The sequence below is a fragment of the Columba livia genome, chromosome 3 (genome assembly GCF_036013475.1).
Source record: "Columba livia isolate bColLiv1 breed racing homer chromosome 3, bColLiv1.pat.W.v2, whole genome shotgun sequence".
Classification (NCBI taxonomy): domain Eukaryota; kingdom Metazoa; phylum Chordata; class Aves; order Columbiformes; family Columbidae; genus Columba; species Columba livia.
Window position 1 is genome coordinate 68,004,478 of NC_088604.1, and position 26,326 is coordinate 68,030,803.

At 40.1% G+C, this 26,326-nt stretch overlaps 3 protein-coding genes across 7 annotated transcripts in view; 2 read left to right on the forward strand and 1 right to left on the reverse strand.

Annotated features, from left to right (window-relative positions):
* Positions 1 to 10,306, forward strand: NUP43 (nucleoporin 43). Of its 2 annotated transcripts, none has more exons than XM_065057465.1 (8): positions 1 to 478; positions 867 to 989; positions 1,270 to 1,347; positions 2,266 to 2,443; positions 5,139 to 5,274; positions 6,242 to 6,393; positions 7,369 to 7,491; positions 9,247 to 10,306. In XM_065057465.1, exons 1-8 carry the CDS (start codon positions 203 to 205, stop codon positions 9,459 to 9,461), a joined length of 1,281 nt encoding a protein of 426 aa, XP_064913537.1. In that variant the 5' UTR covers positions 1 to 202; the 3' UTR covers positions 9,462 to 10,306. The 2 variants fall into 2 exon arrangements, with proteins under 2 accessions (XP_064913537.1, XP_064913539.1); XM_065057467.1 differs by having other exon boundaries at positions 9 to 475.
* On the reverse strand, positions 6,242 to 14,524 carry LOC110362745 (uncharacterized). The gene is made up of 3 exons (XM_065059530.1): positions 14,503 to 14,524; positions 10,566 to 11,618; positions 6,242 to 6,401 (listed from the first exon to the last, which is right to left on the reverse strand). Exons 1-2 carry the CDS (start codon positions 14,522 to 14,524, stop codon positions 10,822 to 10,824), a joined length of 819 nt encoding a protein of 272 aa, XP_064915602.1. The 3' UTR covers positions 6,242 to 6,401; positions 10,566 to 10,821.
* The window catches only part of LATS1 (large tumor suppressor kinase 1), a 23,942-nt gene continuing 8,573 nt past the window's right edge, over positions 10,958 to 26,326 (forward strand). The window contains exons 1-4 of one of the 4 annotated variants that reach the window (XM_065057436.1): positions 10,958 to 11,165; positions 15,263 to 15,771; positions 19,410 to 19,560; positions 21,372 to 22,900. In XM_065057436.1, the coding sequence (XP_064913508.1) occupies positions 15,421 to 15,771; positions 19,410 to 19,560; positions 21,372 to 22,900 (2,031 nt within the window). In that variant the 5' untranslated portion in view covers positions 10,958 to 11,165; positions 15,263 to 15,420. The remainder of the gene's footprint in view (positions 11,166 to 15,262; positions 15,772 to 19,409; positions 19,561 to 21,371; positions 22,901 to 26,326) is intronic. The other 3 variants (XM_065057437.1, XM_065057438.1, XM_065057440.1) reach the window with 3 other exon arrangements.

Consider the following 26,326-nt stretch of genomic DNA (forward strand, 5'->3'; position numbering starts at 1 on the left):
GCAGCGCCCGGCACTCTCTGCTCCTGCGTTCCCCAGGACGGGAACGCAACCGCCGCGCCCACTCCTCCGGCTGCCGATTAGCTGACAGCCGGCGCTGATAGGGCGCAGCCCGCCCCGGCCTCTCCGCCTCGGTAAGCGCTGGCAGCTGGCGCGGCTGCTACATACGGCGGGTCCAGGCCGGCAGCCGCCTCGCTTCCCTGCCATGGCTGGCCCCGGTCCCGGCCCCAGCCCGCCCGGGCGCGTTCTCGCTCGCCGCCGCACCACAAGCTTGTCCCTCCGCGCTCGCCGTCGTGCCGCAGCCAATCAGCAGGCGCGCCGCGGGTCGGGCGGGAGCCGGCGCGCAGCGTGGGCGGCCATGGAGGATGTGTGCGCCAAGTTCGTGTCGCAGAAGATCAGCAAGACGCGCTGGCGGCCCCTGCCCGCCGCCGCGCTCCAGCCCCCCGACCTCTTCGCCACCGGCTCCTGGGACAACGAGGTAGCGGGTGGGCGGGCCCGGTGCCGCGGCGCGTGCTTCCCGCTGGTGGGTGGGACGTGCGGCGGCACCTGCTGCCCCCTCGGCCCTCTCAGTCTCCGCTTAGAGAGAGCCGGAGCTCGGCGTGAGCGTTGTCCGTCCCGGCGTTCCCTTGGGTATGCCTTGCGTGCATTGCATCCCTAAAGAAGCCAGAGCCCGCCCCGCTGCTCGGCAGGGCTATCCCGCCGAGTCGGCGCTTCTCTCAGGCGGGCGATGGCTTCCTCAGGAGCAGAGCGGCCTGCAGCACAATGCTTTCCTTGGCTGTGGAGAGAAGGCTGTGACATCTGGGCTGGTTTATTGTTAGAGACTTCTAGAAGCGTTTTAGAGTAAAACTGATGGTGTTGTTTCCTCACAGGATAACAGGATCTCCCTTTGGTCTGTTGGAGACCTTGGAAATGTGGGCCTCAATGGTGAATATCAAGGAGAACCTCAGCTGCTGTGTGACATCAGGCACAATGGTGATGTTATGGACATGCAGGTAAAATTGCTGTGCTGAACAGATCTGTATTTTTTAAGGGCTTGTCACTTAGGAGAAGTTCAGTGATAGTGATCTGTCAAAATGCTGAGATTGACAAAAAAGGTCTTACTAAGAAGAGAGACGAAACCAACCAGAATCAGATTGTGGTGGGGTTGTTTTGTTTGTTTTGCTTTGGGTTTTTTTGACTATACCTACCAATAATTTAGGTTACTCTAAAATCAAAATGATCATCTGGGTTCTGATATCAGCCAATAGTATGCTTATTGTTATCTATCTTTAGTTTTTGGATCAAGAGAGAATTGTGGTTGCCTCATCAACAGGAACTGTAACTATATTCCGTCATCACCAAAATAACCAGGTAAGTAACTTGCACTGGCTTTAAGCTGCTATTCTGTGTGATACAGGTCACTTTGATCTTAGGATAAGATTTCTCAAAACTGCTAGAGCAAGACACATCTGCATACCAAAATCAGTTTTTTTGAAATGTGTTTTAAAAAGCTTTGGCTTCATAAATAAAAGAAACAAAAAAGCATTCTGCATACATGCCACATAAGTTAGATTCCAGAGCTAGATAGGTTGGGGTATCCACTACTGTATTTGTGTAACCAAATGGTCCATTCACTGGAAACATACTTGTAAGAGTCAGGATTGTTTGGGGAGAGTAGGTATTAATGGACTCGTACCTGCCTTATTAAAGTTTTTGCATTCTCGAACTAAATGACTGATGTGGAATTTCTTCTCACGAGTATTGTGTGAAGGAAGATATGTAAAGTCTGTAGTCTTTTGCTTTGATTGTAAATTGCTGAAAATAAATGCGTGATGACTTTTTATATATTCACAATGACACAATAAAGACTAATATCTGTTAACAGTTTGAGGTGGTGCCTAAAATAAACTAAATTCCTTGCAATCAAAATCTAAACCAGACCTTGTATTTTTTGAAGGCCTCAGGCTCTTTTGTCCTGGGAAAAGATTGAAGGGATAAGTCTAGTAAAAAACATTTTCACAGTTCATAAATAGATTGTGTTCTTTCTGATTTCTAGCTCATGTGAAAAAGGTTTTTTAGAGAATAAATAATCCATGTTCCATTGAAGGGTTGTATGCTCAAGAGTTGAGGAAAACTTAGATCTCTGATTCTTATTTGTATAGGAGAGTAATTCCTGGGAGTTAGTGTGACTTTCCTGGAGCTTGTTTCTGGTTTCATGAGTATTCTGGAAGCTTTGGTCTATCAGGATCATTATTTAACAGCAGAATTTCATGTCTGGTTACTACTTAGACTTTATCTGCCAACCAGCGGTGGGAGAAAGCCCATTATCATGTGGATCAAGACACGTCTTGTGGTGGAGCAGCATGTACCGGGGTCATCTGCAACAACCCAGAAATTGTCACTGTTGGAGAAGATGGTAGAATAAATCTCTTCAGAGCTGACCAAAAGGATGCAGTGAGATCTATAGGTATGTCAAATAACTGTTCAAATTAGTTTGATTTGGAGTGGTTTGTTTGGATTTAACTTCTCAAATGATAACACCACAAAGTCAGTTGAGAATTGAATTAAATATTCCAAGTTGATTGTGTTTGCTCCAGACTATTCAGGTATTCCTCCAGACTTCAGATACTTGAAGCACATTTCAGATATATTTCTATGGTCATTCAGATATTTGGCAGTTAATGTTTTAACAAATGGAGTAGTATCACGCCTAGCATTCCCTGTAGGCTTCTGGTTCATCTAGAACTATTAAATGCCAGGACTGTATACATTAAATATGGTTAGAAGTATTGTGTCCAAGTTCTTTGTAACTGGAGGTCTATAACTGGCTCTTCTACCATACTACTCTCATGGAAATAGAATACAAGTTTGTAGCATCTGTTGGAAATGAAATTTAATAGAAGAAATAACTTAAAGGACAGTAACACTGAGTTTGATAGCAGCATTATTAAACCAGAACCTTCTCCCTGAAACTTCTGTTTGACACAGCATCTGTGTTTCTCCTCAAGTGAAATCTTTCCTCCAGCAGATGAAGGAATTCACACAGTGATAAGCCAATTAAGGAAGGAAGTGCTCTGGGATTTCTAGAGGGGATACTTGTGTGTGCATGGCTGTATATACACACACAAGATAAATCCTATTAATTGCCGCCCTTTACTGAAGCTCCTTGAGAATTCCTGTAGGAAACCTTTTAATACTTTTTTTTTCTTTCACAAAACACAGTAACTTCTCCTTTGAGGAGTGAGAACATTAACTAGTTTAAAAGGATTATTTTATTTTTGAATTTTTACTTACAGATACTAACATAGAATGTTCTGATACAAGTTAAATAGAGTAGAATATTTTGCTGACTCACAGGAAGCACATGTCCACACAAACAAAAAAAAATCGATATTTTTCGCTGAGTAATTGCTAAGATGCTTACATACAGATTTAACCATGTGTAGGATTCAAGCTGTTTTCTTAGTGCTCACTTGATAGTACTATGTAAATATACTTGCTTTGTGATTGCAGCATCAGCCAGTGTTATGCTGCAGTAAGACTTTGCATTGAGATTTCCTGGTCCATAAACATTTAAGAAATCACGTGTAAATTAATTGAGAAATGTTCTTTTGGAAATGGGAAAGGAAATGTTAAAATAGGCGTGGTCCATAAATAAGTCAATCATACCTATGACCTGGTAAGTGAAGCTTACCTGGAGTTATGTGGAAGGGGACTAGCACAAACTCATTGACCAGGGATTGTTGTATAATAAAAGTTGGAGAGGGGAGTGAGAACATCTTGGAAGATGCTTTGAAGTTCTTCAGGATGGCATTCTATAATGTAAGCAATTCTTCGTACTGCTTCCCAATTCAATGACATCTTGATGTTTCCCATGTGCCAAGACGAACCCTCAACATGTTTTAACATGAAGATAGAACTCTTGTACCTCATGAAATATTTGTAAAGGAGTACTTTGCTGTTACTGTTTAATGGATTTAACAGTACCATACAAAGCTGATGGGTTTATAGTCAGTTGTGGTAGGAAAAAAAATCTTCAGAGTTAAAAACAATGTAAAAATCTTTCCGAGCCATAAAATATATCATTGCTAAAACACTGTTATTCTGTTACAAAATTTTAAATCCTTTAGAACTTCAGTGTTCAGTAATCTAACACTTTTTAATGGTATTTTGGTGTGTGTTTGTTTGTTTTTTCTTTCCCTTGACTTTCATTTGAATAGTAGGCAGAAAAATTATTCAAATATCTGGAACTAGGCATCAATGTAACTTGTCTGTCTCAATATCAGAAAAGGTTTCCATCTTATGCAGCAAGAGATTTGCGTATATTTTCAGTATGGGCTTACACAAATAATTTTAAAATTCTTGAGGTATAAGTAGACTTAACAATGTTACCCATCATAATCAAGGTGATAATTTTATATACAACAACAACATGAAAATATAAGAAAATGGTGTCTATATTATCTCCTAAAGCCTGAAAAGTTTCACCTCAGTGCTGTGAAGTGTTTGACACTGTAAATTATTGTGACCAAGAGAAGCACTGGAGAAAAGGACCTGAAAAAAAAGAGCCTTGCTATTTAGTTAACAAGCACAGCATAATTCTGGTTTGGCTGTAAGGACAAGGATGGATATCACATTGACATTATTGGAAAAAGTCTAAAGAAAGTTGGTGAATTAAGTGCTTCTGCACACAACTGCTTAATGTTCTCAGCCAGAGTTACTGTTTCTTATGTTCAAAGGAAGAATTGCATTATGAAAAGCTCCATTGCTTGCCTCCTGTCAGCAGATGCAGAGCATATAAAGAAAACTCTTAGGAAAACCATGGACCTGGGTAAATAGATTATTCTTCTTAGGAACTATAGAAAGAAATCTTACAGATCAACAAATAGTTCTGTAAGCACCAGAGCAAATTAAATATAGCTTCTTACAGATTTGTCTCAGCAGTGTTTGATATAGGAAGCAATGGCTTCTTATTCATAGGGTACCCTTGCAAGACTTAAAGTTCACATGACGCTGGTCTGTCTCCGCCGTTGAAAATGCAGAAATGTTGTATCGATGTTTAAGCAGCTGTGTTCTGTTTTCTAAAGAGTTCTTTTATCATAGTTAAATGGAGACTAGCATTCCACAGGTTTACCTGACTGCTTTCTTTATCTCTCTTGCAGACAATGCAGACAGCAGTACACTCCATGCAGTGACTTTCCTTCGCACAAATGAGATCTTGACAGTAAATTCAATTGGTCAGTTAAAAATATGGGATCTCAGACAGCAAAGAAATGAGCCATCTCAAATATTTTCTTTGTAAGACTTTTTTTTTTTTTTTTTTTTAAAAAAAAACGTATTTACTGAGAAGGATGTGTTTCTTTATATAATCTGATTTAAATATTTCCTGACACCTTCTTGACAATGGGATCATGATTGGTTTTTGGTTTGGTTTGGGGTTTTTTGCTGAAAATCCTAAAAACAAACTTCTTTGGTATTTAAATGATCAAAAGCAGATTCTGCGTAATGGCTGAATTACTATTGTGGTTGAGCATTGTATTTAGGTGGTCTGTATTATGACTTAACTCTTGAAGGACTAGTGCAGCTGTACAATTGATCTTTTTTTAAGAAGAGAAACCAAAAAAACCAACCCTTCACCTAAAACTCTTTCCTTAATTGAATATACTTTACATCTGTGTTTCTCCACAAGCTCAGTAGAAAGTTTCTGGCACTTGAAATGAATTTCAATGACAACTTTGTGTCTTATAAGGTATTGTGAGAAAACAAACTGAGCTAGACTCAAATCCTCTTGCCTGTGGAATAATTCCCATTGCTGTTAATAGGCTGTGGTTTATGTACCTGCTTTTGCAAGCGCCCAGTCTGCCTTTGTAAGTCTTAGTATATGTTGAAACTGTGATTAGAATATGAATTTCAGGGTAAACTTCTATTATTGTAGGTATACTTAGAGCAGACTTAGACTGTTATCTGTATGTGAGGTTTTCCCACTCCTGTAAAGCTGTTGGATACTCTGTAGATGCCTGTATACAACAAGGCATAGAACCTGCTGCTCATCCAATTGTAGCTTCCTGTTATTGCCGTACCTTTAATTTCCAGTAGATGTCATGCGGCTTCAGCCTGCAGTGACCAGATGCTGCAGGAATTGAAGCTGCAGCCTATGCAGTTACCTTGTTCATCAATGCTCAAAGAGATAAAGAAGAACAAAATAGAAACTGAATAAAGAATTCATGTTTGGTTAGTGTTGGTTTTTTTTCCTTCTCCTTTGCAGGACAGGTGACAGAGTTCCTCTGCACTGTGTGGACAGGCATCCCAATCAGCAGCACATTGTGGCCACGGGGGGCCAGGATGGGATGCTGAGTATATGGGACATCAGGCAGGGTACTATGCCAGTGTCCCTGCTAAATGCTCATGAGGCAGAAAGTAAGTATCTGAAATGGAAGGGAGAGAAGAAGGTGACATTTTAGAAAAGTTTCTGATTTCTGTAAAAAAATGAGGTGGTGTTTCTACAATAGAAAGCAGTCACATAGTTGCTACTAAGTGTGTTTTCATACAGTTGGCTTCAGTTTGTTCCTTCTCTGTATGTGAGACTGTTTTTATCTAAAAGCCAACTCTATCCAAACTAAAAGTAGACTTAGTAACCAGTTCTTCAATGAATCATTAGATGCATTTAATCAGAATGGCTGTGATTCTAGAAGGGTAGGTATGTAAATAGTCATAGAAATTGATGCTGTAGTATGCACTTGCAGTAAAGCAAGAATGCAGTTACTAACAAACCTGAAAACCTGAGGAAGGAGAGTGAAGATGGTACAGATCCATCTGGTACCTCCACAATGCTGAAACAGCTCACCTTCCTGGTAACTTTTCATTAAATGAACAAGACAGCAATTCATTTCCTGCTCAAAATTTCTTGATGCCACAATTATATTTAAGGAGTGAAAATATTTCTTGAGAAGTTAAGTTTTACTGTTTTACTGACTTAAATATCTTTTGTACAGTTGTGTTCAGACAAAAAAATAATGCGTGTGCTGGGAAGGAATGCATGCTGTGTGCAAACTGAAACTTGATAGCAGGGAAGATGGCATGAGAAAGTATTCAGAATGCCTGAATTGAGATAAGATTTTAACCTTTAACAATTTCCACAGTACTGAAAATGCAACAAAATAGCCTTTTTTTTTTTTCTTTCTTTCTTTTTCCTCTCCTCCTAGGGGAGGGAAAACAGCACTAAATGACGTAAGGATGGAATTTTGGGTTTCTTACCCACACACACTTAACAATTGAAGGTTTTGGTGAGGGCCTGGGTTCTTGATAAGTGCATGTCCACATCATGCTGGCCAAAGCACTCTGAGCAAAATACTTGATACTTGTTCTTGTTTGATTTTTGTTTGATACCTCCAGTGTGGGAAGTTCACTTCCATCCTTCCAAGCCTGATCACTTATTTACGTGTTCTGAAGATGGGTCTCTTTGGCACTGGGATACTTCCACAGATGTATCTGAAAAACCATCTTTTCTTCATCAAGGTAAGGATGTTTGAAGTCGATCTGCACTGAATTTGTCAGTTGGCAACATAATTTAAGTTGGTGTTCTCACATGACCCAATTAATAACACAAGCCTAATACAGAAAATTACAAGAAAGCCCTGATAGGCACTTTAGGATAAAATAAGGCAAATAGTTGTGTGAGTTTCTTGTGGTCTGCATTTGTTTTATTTTAAATGTGCTGTACTCTGTCCAATGTGTGAAGGGGCACATCTGTTATTTCAAAGATAGATCGTGTTCACTTAAAAAGCATCTGTATATAGCAAAGAATATTGTGTCCAGTTCTGGGCCTCTCAGTTCAAGGACAGGGAACTGCTGGAGCGAGTCCAGCACAGGGCAACAAAGATGATTAAGGGAGTGCAGCATCTCCCTTATGAGGAAAGGGTGAGGGAGCTGGGGCTCTTTAGCTTGAAGAAGAGGAAACTGAGGGGTGACCTTATTAATGTTTACAAATATATAAAGGATGAGTGTCACGAGGATGCAGCCAGGCTCTTCTCGGTGACAACCAATGGTAGGACAAGGCGTAATGGGTTCAAATTGGAACACAAGAGGTTCCACTTAAATATGAGAAGAAACTTCTCCTCAATAAGGGTAACAGAGCACTGGAACAGGCTGCCCAGGAGGGTTGTGGAGTCTCCTACTCTGGAGACATTCAAAACGTGCCTGGACACCTTCCTGTGTGACCTCATCTAAGTGTTCCAGCTCTGGCAGGGGGTTGGGCTTAGATGATCTTCTGATCCCTAACGTTCTGTGATTCTGTGACAGACATGAAAGAAGCCTAAATGACACATTATTATCTGAGTCTCTGAGGGAGATATGCAAAATGTTATAATACCAAAATAATTTTTCCCTTAATAGCATAGTGGAATTACAAATTCAGGGTCATAATTGGAACTTTCAATGAATGAAACTGGATCCCTTTGTATTGTGGCTGGATTTTTATTAAGGATATGATACTGACTTAATGTGAACATTCATTTTCACATTCTAGTCACAAAGACTGCTTAATTGCTTGTCACTTCAGACTGTAAACAGTAGGGAAAGTTTCAGGTGTCATCTGTTGCCTTTGGCCTCAAAGTTGCCATTCAAAGCTCAGTTCTATATAGGAAAACAATAGCATAAGTGATTCAAGTTGTAATCTGAATGTTTTCAGGTATACTAAATAGAAATTGTTTAGCACCACTTCCAGACACTTGTTAATTTTAGACTGATTGATAGTTCTCAAACTGTGAGACGTCAGTTTGAATGTAAAATGTTATCTGGAAAAAATTCAAAGTGAAATCCAGGTGTATCACTTGCTGCAGACTAAGTAGGGAGAAGAGATGGTAGGGCATAAGTGTTACTAAAGGGAAGCTGATGCCCCAAATGTATCATGACATTGTATAGAAAGAATTTTGTTCCTAGGTCTGTCCTTGCTTTAGTCTCCAGCTAGAAAAACTTGCAGCTACTTACACTGTTTGTTCAGCAAGGTGAGTTCATAACTGTACTGACCTATTTTTCTTAACTGAGGACAGAGCTGCTAGCAGGTTTCTGTGATCACCTCAAGTACTTGACTATTTTTTTTTTTTAGCATTTTTTCCTTTGTTTACCAAAGGAACGACATCTATTAACTAATCTGAAAACTGACTTAAATATAAAATGATGTTCCCATTATGTCTGTCCCATACCTATTATGTTTCTCCAAGTTCTGATAATGCATAAACTAAATTGGAACTTATTTCCCTCTCTTTCTTTCAGGAGGAAGAAGTAGTACGTATTTTTCCCACAATGCCATTAATCAGTCTGTAGTAAGTGCCTGGCTAAGCAACGATCCTACCAAAGACCGCATGGAAATCACCAACTTAATTCCAAATCAGACTTTGTCCGTGAACAGTTTAGATGTTTTAGGACCATGCCTAGTATATGGTACCGATGCAGAGGCTATTTACGTGAACAGACAACTCTTCGCGTGAAATGACTCCAGTGTCCCTCTGAAGTACTGATCACCTTGAACTACTGGGAAATGTCAGGTTCATTCTTAATGATGCTCACTAGTCTGTTGTCAGCATGTGGGGCAGAGGCCTCCAGCTTGGTTCTGGCACTGCAGAAGAATTGTAAGGTACCTCAAATTCTGAAAGCTGTAAGATGCTCCAGGATGGGTCACTTATTTCTTCCCCGGTGCCTGTTTGGTTTCGGTAAGCAGGTCGCTAGCGCAAGATATTTGCTGCAAACTGATGCCCATAATACACACGTGCATACAAAATGAAGAGAAGGTAAACCCCTGATTATTCCCGCCCTGGTGAAGATATTTTTCAAGGATTAATTCTAAGGCCAAACTATGGGGTTCTTTGAAATTCTTTTTATGTCACCTGAGAGAGGGTTTTTTTAATCTGAGTTTTATTTAGTTTTTATTTAGGGGACCTAACTTTTTATGTTAGCTCATGAGAACTGGAAAGGAAAGCTGTTGAAGCTGTGAAATGTGAAAGGTTCTATAGGAACCTTAGCATTTTGGTAACATTATTTTGGATTATCTACAGCTTCATCATGGATGCTGAATGTTAAAACGCGATAATGTGCTGGTAACTCTCATCAGCTTTTTCTTTTTATAGTTGAGGTCCGAATTGACAGATGTGTTGGCTGTGTTTTCAGATGTGAGAACAAGACTCTTTCTAAACTGGAGACATAGTCTTTGTCACAATCAAAATTTCACATCTGGTCTGTTGCAAACTTTGAAAAGTTAAATCTTATGATTGGTGTTGTACCTACTGTTTTTTGCAGAGAACCCTTTCTCTTTTTAATAAAAAGCTTTGCACAGGAATACTGGTCTGACTGCTAAATTAGTTTGAATAGATGTAATAATCTTTTCAGGAAGGTAAGTAACTGCAAGTTATTTGTACTGATGCTGGGGATACAATTTGAAAGATGGAAGGAAACCTCAGGACTCGGGCAGCAGCACGTCAAGCTACAAGGTTTTATATGGCATTTTCCATCAAAACCGCGTTAGAGTGCACTTTACTTCCACGTCAAGGAAAACGGTAAAACGGTGTTCTTGATCGCTTGCGATAAGGAAACCTTACCTGCTCTGGATCCCTGCCGGGGCCAGGGCTCTCCTCTCTTCAGGAAGCAGCGCACGGAGTTGCCAAGAAGAATTTACTTCGAAATGGAACGTTCTGCCTGAGAAGAGAAACGGTCGAGCTGCATCTCCGAGGGATAAGTGATGGGTTTTCCTCCCTGGTAACTTGGGCACGCCGGTCCGCAAGGGGTCCTTCCTTCAGGCGTTAATTGGATCACGGAGGCCCGACAGAGCCTTTTTTCCCCTTAGAAAATCGGTATTTATCCCTCGAAGGAAGCAGCGGCGCCCGCAGCCTGGCGGGGGAGGCTCCGTGCGCTGCCGGGCTCCATCCGGGTCGGGGCTGCGGGGGGAGCGCTGTGCGCGCAGGGCAGGCTGGGAGCTGCCCATATCCGGGAAGCCCTCCGCGGCGGAGACACCGACAAAATGGCGGCGCCGAACTGAGAGGCCCGTGGCGGCGGCGGCGGGCGCTGGCGGAGGGACCGAGGAGCCGCTGCCGGCATCGCGGAGGGCCGCGGCGGTTGTCGCTGCGTGGGCGGGGCCGAGCCGAGCTTCGTGCGTCCACGCCCGGGCTCGGGGCGCTGCCGCCGCCGCCTTCTCGCCGCAGGTAGGTCGGTTGTGCCGCGGCGGGTTGGGGGCGGGAGGCCGAGGCGCGGCTGCAGCGCGGGGACGACAGCGAGCCCTCTCCGCGGCGGCCGACCGGAGGATCCTGGGGCTCTTCTCGCTTCGTCGGGAGCGGGCGGAACGCGGCCGCGGAAGACGGTGCTGTCGCCGGTGCCCCGCTGGGGGTTGGTGCCTCCGCAGGCGGCTTCTTCTCGCCGGGAACGGCTCCTGGGGAGGGGCGGCGGGACCCGCGCCCGGACGCCGCACAAGGGCCCAACCGCCGCCGCCGGGGCTTGGGCGGCGCGGGGAGACAGCGCCGCACGAGAGCGGCCTCGGGGCGCGGCCTGGGGCTGGCTGGGCGGCAGGTGTCCCGCTGCCGTAGGCAGGGTCGGGCTGTCGGTGGTTGTGATGTGTCCAGCGCTCCTCCCGGTGCCGGGAGCCTCCTGGGCCTGCTGTGCTGCAGGAATTACCTTGGTACCTGCCCGTGCAGCTTACAGTTTGGTCCTCGGTGGCTGTCCTGCCGGTAGCCAAAAAGATCACTCTTGCATGCTCTGCAAATAACTGCTGCTACTGCCGCCGAGAATAACTAAGGGTACGTTTGTACGTGAGAAGAGGTTATGTTTGACTCGATGATCCTGAGGGTCTCCTCCGACTAAAATGATTCTATGATTCTGTTCCGTGATTCTAAGAGCTGTATCCTGGTAAAGGAGATAGCAGAGCATAAGAGCGGAAACAAGCAGACTGAATGCACAATGTTCCCAGTGTTCAGCCAGCCTTGGGTCATTTGCAGCTCAGTCTTCGCTGAACATATGTGCTTGTGTTTATTTGCTAATGTCAGGGTCCAGTTTTTTCCTCATCCTATGGAAACTTTTAGCATTTGAAATGCATCCTTTGGCAGATTACTTTATGACTCAGTGACTTGTTATCTGAAAAGCAGCTTCCTTTTGTCAGCTTGAAACAAGCTACTACAAATTTAGTTTTATATCTCCCAAATTCTTGATTTTTTTTCTTTTCCTAGCAATAAAGTGTTGTGATGATGTATAAAATAAGTTATAAGAACAGGTACATGATAGCAAACCAAAATAGATTAGTATGTGGCAATCAACACTTAACTGGAAAAATGAGTATTTAAAAGTATGCTTAAAACTTTTGGAGATAAGAAATGTTGCAGAGCTATTACAAAGAAGTGTATTTTTTTCCCCCAGAAAAACTTGGAACTCGTTGACAGTTGCATGCATGTGTTTTCATTCAAATGCTTGTTTTTAAGTGCAATCTTTCATGATTACACTGTAAAAGACAAGTAATTTTTTTTTTTTCTGTACAGTTTCAACCTGTAGAGGAATATACTTTGTCCCCATATGTTGAGAAGACAGGAAAAATACTTTAACAGCTTTAGGGAAGCGGTGAACTTCATCAGTGGAAATAACCGCATTAGCAAATAGATCTATCAATTACTTTTAATGATACAAAACTACAAGGGAGAATAGATGTCAGTTCCCTTGGCTACAGTTAGTGTTTGCTAGTTAGAAGTACAAAATTGAGGTAGGTTTCTTATTGAGCAGGCAAAACTTTCTTGCTTTAAAGTATGTGTGAACGTCTGTAAGAGGACGCGACTTTTGAATTTCGAGGTTTATATGTAAAGCATGTTGAACGGTAGTCAATGGTAATACTTGCTTTCTTGTACTTCATTAAACCAGAGGACCAATTTAATTTGGATTCTGAGCAATTAAGACTGTAGTGTCACATACACATCAACTGCTATTAGCCAGCACTGCTGCTAAAAGAAACAACCCACCAAAAAAAAAGCCCCTGCTATTTATCTGGGTAAGTTCCTCAGCTTGATTCATTCTGTGTGGCCTTACGAACAATTACGCTGGCGCTAGTAAGTGGTGGGAGATAAGTGGACTGTCTGGTTTACACTGGTAGAGCTCTGCTTCTGCAAAAAATTTGTGTGAAAGTGCAGCTTTATTTTCCAAGACTGCTTAGTCCATATCCTGTTATACTGCAGTTGCCAGCAAAATAATAGCCATCAAACACTCACAGCATCCCTTGTCTTAAAGTTCTCAAAGCACTTTAGAAAGAAATGCAGTTCTCTCAGTTTTCCATCTAAAGAGGTTGGAGCACAAGCTGACTCCGACCCCCCCCGCCGCCCCAGTGGTAGGCTCTAGGTCTCCTCATTTATGGTTTTAGTGTCTGTTAATTTAACATTGATTTCTCTGAGGGGTGTTATATTTGTTTATCTCATCCACCTGTGATGTAACCATAAAGTGCATATTGAAATAGCAGGTGAAACAATGGTAAAATATGTAGATGCAAACCAACTGTTTTCTCCTGAATTCCAGGCTTTTGGGACTTGTTAAAAGGAATAAGTTGTGTATGGGCATTTCTTCTTTCATTGGTATTTGTCTGAAACAAGATCAATACCAACTGTTTTATCTAGCTTACCCTGCCAGTGGTGGACTAGTGATTACTCCTAATTCTAACTGGGTTGGAACAAGTAATCTAGATCACTGAGCCTCTAAAGTATCTGGCCTGGTTGTCCTATGTTTTGGGATGAGTTTATGCTGGACATTTCACTTTCCTGGAGGTGATTATTCTCTCAAGCATTAGTAGCATATATCCTTGAGTATATATGTGCTTGAGTATCCTGGATAATGAAAGAGTGACTTTTTGTAGACTGTGTGAAACTTAGACACCTGTTTAATTCGTGTCTAAAAAGAGAAACAGCTACATGCTGCTTTAAGAGACAAAAGATGCTTGCAGACACCTGAATTCTCAAAAATAATCCTTCAGAAAACTAGGAATGCAAATTTTTAACACTTGGAGAAACAGAAACAAGTAAGAAAGAACACTTCAGTATTGGTATTGCTGTTAGACGTGTTATAGTGAAGGAACAGTTTGAGTTGAGCTTTATAGTTGCCTATGAAGAAAAGACAGTGCTAAAGTATTTAAATTTTGTATCCTGCACTTAGTAACTGATCATCCTCTGTGGAGCATTAGAGACTTCAAAAATTCTATTTTATGATACTCTGAAGAGGGTAATGCTGTGTAACCTCTTCAGTGTTTCACCTTAGTTGCTCTGTCCTTTGCTGTAACAGTTACAGTCTTACAGTACTAATGAGTGCACAGCACAAATGCAGAGATTTGAGTTCTCTGCAGGCATAGGGTTCTTCCCTGATGAGTTAGCACCTTCAAAATGCAAACATTATTAATTTGGTTTTGGCAGAAAATTCTGTTTCCCTTACCACGTGTCACAGCTATGCTTTCAGTACATTTGGTGCTGGAGTTGTTAAACAATTTTATAGTAAAGAAGTTCGATTATGTTTTATTTGTTTTCTTACCTCTGCTTTCATATTCCTTCATGTAAACTAAATTTTAAAATTACTGAACTATTGATGAAGACTTGTCCAAGGAGACTCAAACTAAGAGACTGTGACAGCCTTAGGAAACTGAACCCTTAAACGGGTTTAAATGGCAAATGGTACAAGAAATCATAAAGTTGCATGCAATGAACTAGGCAGGTATTTACTTTGTACATATGCAACTGCTAAAGAATGGATAAAATCATGGTAATTATATACTCTCACTGGTGTACTTTGTGCTTCTCACTTCCATCTGTTAGTGGAGCTTGATGTCAGAATTGTTGAACAGCTCAAATATCTGGTCCTTACTCTAGCTGTGTAGCAGAGTTGGCACCTTCAGCTGTGAAAGCGTTGATGGACAGAATGTGAGTGGTGAACAGAGACAGCACCACCAGAGGGGTGTAGGGATGCTGCAGCGCACACAGCAGTTCGTATCTGCTCTTGGAAGCCTTGTCCACCACACCATGTCCCTCTTTGCTCTGTCCACATCCTTTGCAATTCAGGACTGTTTGGACTTGAGGCACCTAAAACGTGTTCCTGTTAACGGACTGTTAAAATCCCGGCACAGTTTGTAATTTAGGTTGAGTAAAGACTGTCTGAAGAAGTTGCTTGGCATGTTTTTAGTAACTGTGAAGACAGTGCTGCATGTGAGCGTTTCAGTGCCACCAGTGAGTGCTACATTGTGAACTCTTTTGCTGCTGTACATATAATAGTATTTTCTCTGTTGTTTTGTTAACAGGATAGCAGTTTTGGGTTGTGACACACTCCAGCACTACAGGAACCACGATTTAACGGTGAAGAGCCCCTGCTTTCACAAGTTCTCAAACAACCAGCCAGTCTTCCTTGAATTTTGGTGTGTGCAAGTCCTTGGTGGAGGTTGCATATATAGATGTTTTCATGAAGAGAAGTGAGAAGCCAGAAGGTTATAGACAAATGAGGCCTAAGACTTTTCCTGCCAGTAACTATACTGGCAGCAGCCAGCAGATGCTACAGGAAATACGAGAGAGCCTCAGGAATTTACCTAAACCCTCAGATGCTGCTAAAGCCGATCTCAGCATGGGCAAAGTGTTATCTGAAGATCCTAGACAAGGCCGAAATCCCCCCAAATTTGTAACATATCATAAAGTTTTGCAGGAGATAAGAAACTCACTTCTGCCTTTTGCAAACGAAACAACGTCTGCTGTCAAAGGAACATCAGAAGTTAATCGACAAATGCTGCAAGACTTACAAGCTGCTGGCTTTGATGAGGTGAAATATTTTATTTTCAAGATTTGGTGTTCTGCTTACTGTAAAACTATTAGTACGTGTCAGAGGAGGTGTTAATCATGGAATGTTTGAAAAGCATATGATAAGCAAAATAGCTTCTTCAAAATCTGATACGTTTCTAGTTAGGATGTAGTGAAACTGCTAATAATTGATGACAATTTTGCCTCTGACACTCAGTGGAATTTTGGATTGTGCTCAGTTAAAATATGTTGATAAAGTATGGCCATTCTAAATTGAAAGGGAGTACCACATATTTTGGAAATGAATTTTAATGAGCTTTTTACACCTATGGTGTATACAAACTCAAATTCTGTGGAGAAATAAATTTGGCTATCCTTACTTTACACGCTTTGTTGGATAGAGATAAAATGACAAGGTACGTGACAGATCCGGTTGGAGAATATCTTCTCTGTGGTATGCTCTCAAGACAAAAATGTCAAGTCTCTTGAAAACCTTGGCAATAAGTAATTATTCTGCTGTTATTTTCATTACAACAACAGAGAACTAAATTGTTCGTTGTTTTTTTGTTTGTTTGTTTTTGTTTTTGGTTTTTTTTGTTTGTTTGTTTTGTTTGTTTTTTTAATTATTGACTAAACCTATCTATTTCCATTCATTCATTTCAATAAGTGAAAGGAGTCTGAAAAGTGGTTTCCAGGAATAAAAAATTAGTACACTTATAGCTTCTGTGTTTTTACTGGGATTTGCACATTGAAGTAGATTACACCTGTAATCTTCAGGCCTTCTCTGTAAACCTGAGTACAAAAGCAAGTTTAAGCAAAAAAGCAAACCAGTCATCTTTCCAAAGAAAAAGGCCCTGTTACTACAACAGGGATTGCCTTTGCAGGAGAGCACTGCTTGCAGTAGTGACAGCTCAGGAGTTCTGCTGGCTGTGATGCTTTGATATTTATGGAGAGATCTACCTCTACTAAGAGGAAGCTTCTCCAAAACTACCAGCTGGCTTTTCCTCAGCAACATCTCAGTGTCAGGTGGTGATTATGGTTTTACATGTTCCTTTTGCTCACTCTGATACACAGCCCAGGCGGTGCTTTCAGTAAGAATGAAAGAATTTTACAATGATAAATTATTTTGCTTCTGGTCTGTGGTTTGTTCCTGAGGTTGTGGTGGGGTTTTTTTTGGTTGTTGTGTGTTTGTGAAATTTTTTCTGGTTTTTTTTTTTTGGTTGGTGGGTTTTTGTTTGTTTGTTTTTTTGTTTGTTTGTTTTGAGTAGATTGGTTCTCAGATCCATTTTTATGGATTGTCACTGCAGTCATTTTTATAAACTGAGGAATGATATGTGGCTGAAAAATAAGTTAGTAAGGTATCTTGAGTTAGTATTTTTGTTGGAACCTTTATCTTGAAGCCTTTTGCTCCTACCCTTTGTTCTTAGATAGAGCTGAGAATTCCCAGGACGCTTGTGGTTGTATGGACCTTTTTTCAGGCATGGTGCCAGCATCAGCCATTTCTACCATGTGTTAACTCACAGTTGTGTTGTCACAATAGTCCATATGGCATTGGCTCGTGAACACCACCAGGAACAGATATAGCTGAAATAGGAAAGCATTTTTCTTGGGGGGTATTCAAGAGAGCAAGTAGGAATGAAATGAGAATGCATTTTGAGATGGGATTGTTTTATGGACTGGATCATAGCTGGGATGTGTTGGCCAGCTGTAAGCGGCTAATTTTACCTTTTTATTATTTTTTTGTTGTTGTTATTATTATCATATTGTATGTCATAAATGTTCTGGTAATTCTTCCCACCCCTCAAGTCATAGATATTACTTAGTCTTATGGCTGAACAGATAGATAAACATCTATCAGTGTCAGGTATATGTAGGCCTGTGTGTATGTATAACATACATGTAGATAGTAATATATATATGCATAGTAATTATGGGAGAATACAGTTCGTTATGTTTGGGTTTTTTTAAAAAAAAAAGAACAAACCACCCTAAATAGCTTATAGGAAATCTCTGTTGCTTATTATTAATAGGATTCAAGTGCAGTCATTGTATGTTCTGTGTAAGGTGATACTCTTCAAGACATTGAATACTTCATGTTAAATAAGTGACCAAGGTGTGTGTTCTTCAGTTAGAGGGGAGAGAGATCCTTTGGCTCTTACTCAGGTGCTCTAGTTATTGGAGGGGGAACCAAATTTCATCTCTTAAAATATTCCTGGTTCTGTACTTTGAACGTCTATGCATCTTTATGGCTTGGTGTTGTGAACTTATAAGTTTAGGTTTATATATTGTATAATTACTTGCTAAAAAGACAGTAAATTTGGGTTTGAAACTAATTAACAAGAAAATTAGAATTGATAGGTAGAAATGAAAGATGGGTCCTATAAAAGTGTATTCAAATTGGAAATTAAATGCTCTGGACAACATAACCTTCTGCTTGCACAATAATCAAGTAGCATACTGGTGCTGAAAAGGTATGTTTTGCAACAGATCAGTCTTGTTTATAATAGTAGAAGTCTTTGCAGACATAAGTCATGAAGGAGCTATGAAATGAAAAGTTGTATCTGCTTTTTCCAACAATGTCAGCTGGTCTGTAGGCGTTGCAGAAACGTTGTATGTATTTATTTTAAAATCCTCTTTTAAGGTTCTGTGCTATTAACCCGATTTAGTTATTGTTTCCAAAGGTTGTTTTGTAATTTTGTATGTCTGTAGTGTTAAAAATATGCACAGGCATGGTGAAAGTATAAATGTGGGTTTGAATTTGACATTGATACTGACCGCTTCCCATCTGAGCCCTCTTTCATGTCCCATTGATTTTTAGTAGGAGGTGAATGCTGTAGTATGTAGGTAACCTGTTCAAATATAATGTGAACTGAAATGATTGCTTTGATATGACAAAGTATGTCTGTAACAAATCACTGAAGACGTTGTGCTTAACTACATGGAGTTATGCTGTGGATTTGTTTCAGGCTGAGCTGCAACAATCCTGTGCAGTGCCTGACTTTTAACTACCTCTGAAATTCTGCCTTTTGCCTGAGCTTGGTCTTGTTCAAGTTAGTGGAAAAACCATTGGTCCATAGTGCGTTTTCCATTGACAGAGCTGGGATTGGCCGTCAGATCGAAACTTGTGTTTGAACTTCTAAGAACACAGGACCTAAATCTATTGGCAGAAATTCTGTTACTTTTGTGGTAATGTTGTCTTTGTCATGAAGAATTCTTAGGTAGAAACTAATGGATATTTGTTGACAAAAAGTCATGCTGACTTGAAGGAAAATGAGCAAAAGCCAAACTTCTGAATTTTACATTGGGTATTTTTCATAGAATGACTTAGTTTGGAAGGGACCTCTGGGCATCATGTAACCAGATGTTACCTGGGTAGTGTGTATAAGCAAACCATTTGTATGAATAGCAAAGTGACAAGAATTACATCAAACTACAATGCTTCAACACATCAGCTTTTTTTTTTTCCTGAAAATCCAGACTGTATTAGTGTTTTGGAGGATCTGTTGTGGAGAAAACAATTTAAAACTAGTTTTGAATTGTTTGGGAGAAGTCAGTTATACTTAAGCAAAATTACTGGAGTATATTTGGCTAAATAACTGTGATTTTTGATATATTTGTAATTTTCTTGTAATTTATTTTTTTATATAATTTTCTCTTTAGGATATGGTTATACAAGCTCTTAGACAAACTAACAACCGCAGTATAGAAGCTGCCATTGAATTTATAAGTAAAATGAGCTACCAGGATCCTCGTCGGGAACAGATGGTTGCAGCTGCAGCAAGACCTGTAAACGCAGGTATGAAACCACCAGGTAGGTGTATCCATGGTAACTCAGTAACTCACTGGGTGTATTCTTATAGGTGAAAGACGTAAAATAGCAAATTCCTCGTTCATGTGCTCACAATGGAATGGAAAAGATGTTGAGATACCGTTTTTTTGCTTTTAAATATAATGCTGTATCATGTAATTCTTCTGAAAGATAGGTGCATTTGACATTAATTTATTTTTATAACTGCATGGTTTTAGTATTGTATGTCAGTATTTTATACAAGGAATGGCATTAAGATCTCATTTCAGTAATTTTTGTCCCTCATTAGTGTGATGCACATATTTTGTTCTCAGTGTCAGGTGCAATTTACAAGTCAGTTGTGAGCAATGAATTTTTATTTTAATTTTTTGTCTCTTTTCACACACTGTCCCACACAACAGCGCAGTATGTATGTGTACTCGTATATATGTGTTATTTGTATATGTGTGTGTATATTTATAAATCATATGGCAGCAATATTTGTATTTTAGAATGTCCTGTTTCAAGATCCCCCTCTATACTTAATTTTCTGCTTGGTTCCGGATTTTGTTGGTGTGGTCTGTCTTAAGGCAGACTTTGTTTTTATAAAAGTTAGGGGACAGTCTATAGCTTTAGTAGCAACAGAGTCAGGATTTAGCTACTTGCTGTTATTGCGCTCGACATGCACAAGCACATTTTTAATACATCTCAATTTTTTTTTTACCAGGTTTTAGTAGCATACACCTAAACAAACAGTAACTTTCAGATGCAGCACAATACTGAACTTCTATTTGACTGAAGTTGAGCGCTGAGCTGCTAGCCCTGTAAAGTTACATTTTAAATCAACCATATAGGTACGAGGAAGAATTAGTAGTTAAGAGTAGCAAAATGCAGCATGATTTTAATTTAGTCTGTGAAACACGGTTAGTCAGTGCTTGTATGAAGCTGTTGGCTTAATGGCATAATATAGCTGTGATTTTCATTGTTACTTGCATAGATAGAGTAATTAACACATTACTGAAGATACAATGACTTGCAGCAGTTACAGTACTGTGTTCGCAGTAATAACATTATACAAAAGCGTGGTAAGACTGCATGTGCTATCAGATCCTTGCATATTATTTTGTTTATATGATGCAAAATAACATCTGTAAATATTTGTAGAGTTTGGCTCTGTAAGTTTTATACAGTTTTGCTTCTATGCAACAGTGTTACCCATAAAGACATAACTTTAAAATTGAAGTATTTAATCAGTTTCACATGCAAGGAGTATAACAATTTTTGGTTGAACTGTATGCATACAAGGGTGTAAGCGGGCTGTTGGATTTTTACGGCATTCAGTTAAGTTTTAGTTTAAAAACACTTCATTTATTATAAGTGTTAAACTGGAAGGCATAACAACATGATTAAGCCTATTTTTCTGTGCTGTTGTTTTTTTTGTGTTTGTACTGAACATCTCTTCTGAGAGTTGCTTGTATGCATGATTAAGAATATATAGTATGCCTAATAATTTTGCATATTATTGGTTTCCATTAAAAATTGAGTGCATCTGTAACTGAAGCAAAATGCATCTTCAGAAAATTGATTTCTAAAAGCTCTGATACTATAATTTCATAGCTTTTTTTCTCCTTATACTGAGTACTGAGCATATTAACCTCAGCATGCTTTGTATTACTAGACAGATAAAATTTTCATGTGAAGCGCAGTGGATTATGCTGTGTCAGAGAATTCCCATCTGATTTCAGTAGTAATTAATGCAGAAGAATAAAATATTCAAAGCCATAAATAGAAATAATTTCTAATAGTATAAATGCTGTGTCTTCTTCTTGTAAAAGCAGGGACTGTACAACAATCAGTTAACCGCAAGCAGAGCTGGAAAGGTTCTAAGGAGTCCTTGGTTCCTCAGCGGCATGGCCCTTCCCTGGGAGATGCTGTAGTTTATCGCTCAGAAAGTCCCAGCTCTCAGCCTGACGTAGGAAGGCCATTATCTGGATCTGGCATTGCAGCGTTTGCTCAGGCTCATCCTGGCAATGGACAAAGAGTGAATCCCCCACCTCTACCACAGATCAGGAGCGTCACTCCTCCTCCTCCACCTCCTCGAGGACAGACACCCCCTCCAAGGGGGACTACTCCTCCACCTCCTTCCTGGGAACCAAACTCTCAGACAAAGCGTTACTCTGGAAACATGGAGTATGTGATCTCCCGTATTTCTCCAGTGCCACCAGGAGCGTGGCAGGATGGTTATCCACCTCCACCTATGAATCCTCCACCCATCAGTTCTTCCACGCAGGGTCAGAGAGGTATGAGCGCTGTCCCCATTGGCAGGCAACCAATCATCATGCAGAGTTCTGCCAACAGCAAATTCAGTTTTCCCTCAGGAAGAGCTGGAATGCAAAATGGCAGTTGTCAGGCAGAATTCATAGTTCACCAGAATGTGGTGTCTGGGAACTCAGTGAGTCGCCAGCCACCCCCGTACCCCATGAATCCAACTAACAGGCAAAGTCCCACAGCACTACAGATGCAGGCAGGAGGATCTGCTCCTCCTTCAGCATACACCAATGGGAATCTTCCTCAGGCAATGATGGTGCCGAATAGAAATAGTCACAACTTGGAACTTTATAATACAAATGTAGCTGGAATACCTGCGTCCTGGTCACAGCCTTCCCCTGTGCAACCGCAGTCATCACCTGGCAATGGGCATGACATACCCACATGGCAACCCAGTGTTCCCGTGCGGTCAAATTCTTTCAACAACCATCATGGCAACAGGCAGAGTCACTCTAGCAGCTCTCAGCCTTCGGCTACAACAGTAACGGCTATAACACCAGCTCCCATTCAGCAACCAGTGAAAAGCATGCGGGTGTTAAAACCAGAGCTACAGACTGCCTTAGCGCCCACGCACCCTTCCTGGATGCCACAGCCAGTGCAAACTGTTCAGCCTATTCCCTTCTCTGAGAGTCCGTCTACAAACATGGCAGTTATGGCTCCTGTTGCGGAGGCTCCAAATTACCAGGGTCCCCCACCACCTTACCCAAAACACTTGTTACACCAGAATCCCTCTGTTAATCTGTATGAGACAGGACCCAAGCTCAACAAAGAGGAACCACCTGTTTTATCCAAGGAGGATGAGACTGAAAGGAATTTTGAATGTGTTGATTCAACAGATAAGGAAAAGAAACAAATTACAACATCACCTGTTCCTGTTAGAAAAAACAAGAAAGATGAAGAAAGAAGAGAGTCTCGCATTCAAAGCTATTCCCCTCAAGCCTTTAAATTTTTCATGGAGCAACATGTGGAGAATATACTGAAGTCACATCAGCAGCGCCTACATCGGAAGAAACAACTAGAGAATGAAATGATGCGGGTAAACTGTTTTTCTTTCTAATTTTATGCCTAGAACTGTTCCTGTATTAATTTTAAGAAATATGTCTTAATTGTAGAATGTTTAAATAGTAGAGATAAATAGAACATTCTGGTATATTATAGTATTGAAGTCTATTATTAGTTTTTGTGTTTGAGATGTGGCAAGTTTTTAGATCTTTTGTTTACATACTTCGTTGTCTTAGAAATTTTTTAAGTAAGATTTTTGCATCTCTAAATGTAGTTCATCTGGCTTACGTATGATAAGGCAGGAGCAGCAAAATAATTATTGCATGAACTGAGATTTAACTAGAAGGCTCGTAACTTTTTGTTACAGGTTCTAGTTAATCCTGATGTTTGAGTTATACGCAATATTTAATTTTATTTTATTTTTTTTTTTTTAAATACTGCAGGAACAAGCAAAGCAGAGACAACTGGTAGGCTGGTTAATGTGTTTATATAGTCACCCAAACAGTGATACCTTTTATATTCTGCAGTTAGTTTCCACTAGCGATAGGGTTTTTTAAGTTCAAATAAAAAAACCCAGTATTTAAAAGTTAGATTTTTAGAATGAAAGAGATGTGGTAACTTTTGCCTAAGTATTTTATAATCCAGGCTTTTAAGGGTATCTATTTAAAACAAGGGGTGATTGAAAGGGATAGTGATTCTTCACCATGAGGGTGGTGAGGCACTGGAACAGGCTGTCCAGAGAAGCTGTGGATGCCCCATCCCTGGCAGTGTTTGAGGCCAGGCTGGATGGGGCTTTGAGCAGCCTGGTCTATGGAAGGTGACACTGCCCATGGCAGTGGGGGGTTGGAACCCCATGATCTATAAGGTCCCTTCCAACCCGAACCATTCTATGAGTAAAAACCAGACATCAACACAAACATGTAAAATCAACTTATTTGTGGCTACATGAAGTCAGTGGTCTATTTCTAGGATTTCAGTGTTGTACTAAACCAAATCAAAAGGGTAAAAACTGGAGCTGATGTATACATATATCTTTTGAAAAAGAAAAAATAGTGAAAAGTAATGAAATAAAGATTTGCAGAAATGGAAATTTGAGATGTATTATTTATATATATTTCTTAACAATTGTAGTTGAAATTTTGACAGAAGTGTAAGGTACCTTGTAATTCTGTGAAATAATGTATTTGGCTTATGCCACTTTGTTCAATTGCTGTTTTTTAAATCCATCTTTTCTTACTCTTTGAAAATTCTTACTGTAAGCTGTAGTGTTTTATAAGTATTTGCTTAATCACGAATATGTAAATGTTAGCAAGATTTCTTCCTGGAACTCTTTCTAGCTCTTTATTCTTAGTCTTCTCTCTTTCCTTTTCACTTCCACTAACAGCTGATTTAAACTGTTAAGGTGTGGGAAGCTTTCCTGAACTCTGTAGCCTCCATCCCTGTGTAGACAAGTAAGATTCTGGAGCAACAGTATTTATTAAGAATAGCATGATCCCTTTTTATAGGGCTTTGCATGCAATCCTGCATCAAAATTAAGCATGAATTTATTTTGACTACTTTTCAGTACTTAAATGTAAGATTATAATTAATGTTGATTTGCAAACTTCACTTTCCCTTCTTACTGTGTTGTGTTCCATGGTATTGCAAGCATAAGTATTACTTATATGAAAGCACTAATATAACTTTTCTTGATATTTTTCCCGTGCATTTAAAGCCCCCTAGTAAATGTCTTTTCTTACATGAAATGTAATTTATAATATTTGTACTAGGTTTGAAGTTGAGATGTTTAAATACAGGCTGAAGGATGCAAAATGGGGTCTTACACTGCAGCAGACCTCTCCTTTTTCATGAGGGTATAGGAGAGGAATCCCACAACAGTGAAGTGTATTTTGGGTCTTCATGAGAAGAAGAAAGGGAAGTTCAGGGGGATTAAACAAGTATTGAATCCCTTATTTTTCTCCCCTTCGGTAGGAATTTTGAAAGGGAAAAAGATAGCAGAATGCATCCCTGCAGAAATACCTACCTTCACAGGATGCTGTATTTCTAGCATATGTGATGTATTTCTATCCTATCAGGTTTCCTAGAGAATAGGATGAAACTGTCTCAAAAATACTTAATTTAGATATGTGAATTTGTCCAAGAATTATGATAGATGTTTTTTGCTGCAAAGAGAAACTTAAGTCATTATTTAAGGCACCCCAAGATGAGAAGGGAGCAAAATGAAAGCAAATTGTGTGATACCATAGAACAATTCAAGAAGCTTTCCTGTCTGGCATTGACAAGAAATAGTTGGAGGTGTATGTGCGTGACTTTTGTGCAGCTGATAATGCTGGTTAGTTTTTGGTAAATGCTGGAGCTGAGGAAAGCTTTAGGGAAATACAGCAAAGCAGAGAGCGATCAGTTTATGATTAACATTTGTTTTAGTGGATGGCACAGGAAAAAGCGAAGATGGGTTTGTGAAAGACATGACAAATTGTGGTACTTAGGCTGGTTTTTGGAACAAAACTGTTAGGATGCAACAACTAGAGAGCATGTACTAGAAGGTAAAACTGTCACGGTTTTGGAGACTATTTGTCTATCTTGTGGTGATTAATTACTGTACTGGGTCTCACTCCTTCTAGGGTTTTGTTGCCATCTAGATTATGTTCTTTGCCAGTTTTCTAACTGATCAGTGGGGGTCAGTTTGTGTGCAAGTGAGGCTGTACTGAAGCACACTTCATGGTCGGATGGGACTTGAGAAGGTGGCCTACCATTCTCTGAACATTAATAGGGTCAGGTCTTCAAATGTCCTCTTGACATTTGTAAGTCTTCAAAAATCCCTCCTGCATTGAAGTGTGCCTTACACATGTTCATTCACAGAAAACCTAAGATGTTTCTGTCCTGGAAGACAATGCCTGAGTATTCCTGCAGTAATGTGTTGAGAAAGACACTTTCTTGATTCAGAGTAGGGAGTAATAGTCCTGACTACCTGTCTGATGTCAACAAAAAATATTTTCTCAAATTTGAGACAGCCTTCCCCATTTAAATCCTACTGAATTGATATTTCTTGTGAAGTTTGTTTGGATACACAAGCATTTTGTATGCATTTTCCTAATTGCATCTCCTTTGGATCTGTTTTTATTACGATGCCTGTAAGAAAGTTTCTGTGTTCTAACAGTATTTTCTTTAATAGGTGACATATAGTATCCTGAAAGCATTTTTTAAATACTGAGTGATATCTGATTGATCTTTTGCCTTGCCTTTTTTCTCAGTCACATCTCTTGTATTGTGTTTCAAGTTATGTTTTAAGTTAGGCAAAGTAGAAGTCATCTATTAACATGTAGTTTATACAGGCCTAGACTAGTGGTTACCTAATCCTGATGGTGGTCTTGAGTACTGTTATCCAGACAGTGTCTTACACATTGAAGCATTAAGGACATGGAAGCAGCAAGATTTGGTATCAAGAATTGATCAGATTTGA

Bases quoted from the DNA above. Each gene is read 5' to 3' on its own strand.
- NUP43 (XM_065057465.1), top strand. From the start codon at position 203: ATGGCTGGCCCCGGTCCCGGCCCCAGCCCGCCCGGGCGCGTTCTCGCT. The intron at 2,444-5,138 runs GTATGTCAAATA...TCTCTCTTGCAG, and splicing joins GGATGCAGTGAGATCTATAG to ACAATGCAGACAGCAGTACA. The intron at 7,492-9,246 runs GTAAGGATGTTT...TCTTTCTTTCAG, and splicing joins ACCATCTTTTCTTCATCAAG to GAGGAAGAAGTAGTACGTAT.
- LOC110362745 (XM_065059530.1), bottom strand. From the start codon at position 14,524: ATGAAGGAATATGAAAGCAGAG. The intron at 11,619-14,502 runs GTAAGAAAACAA...TAATTCCTGCAG, and splicing joins GAAGGAATATGAAAGCAGAG to CACAGCAGGCCCAGGAGGCT.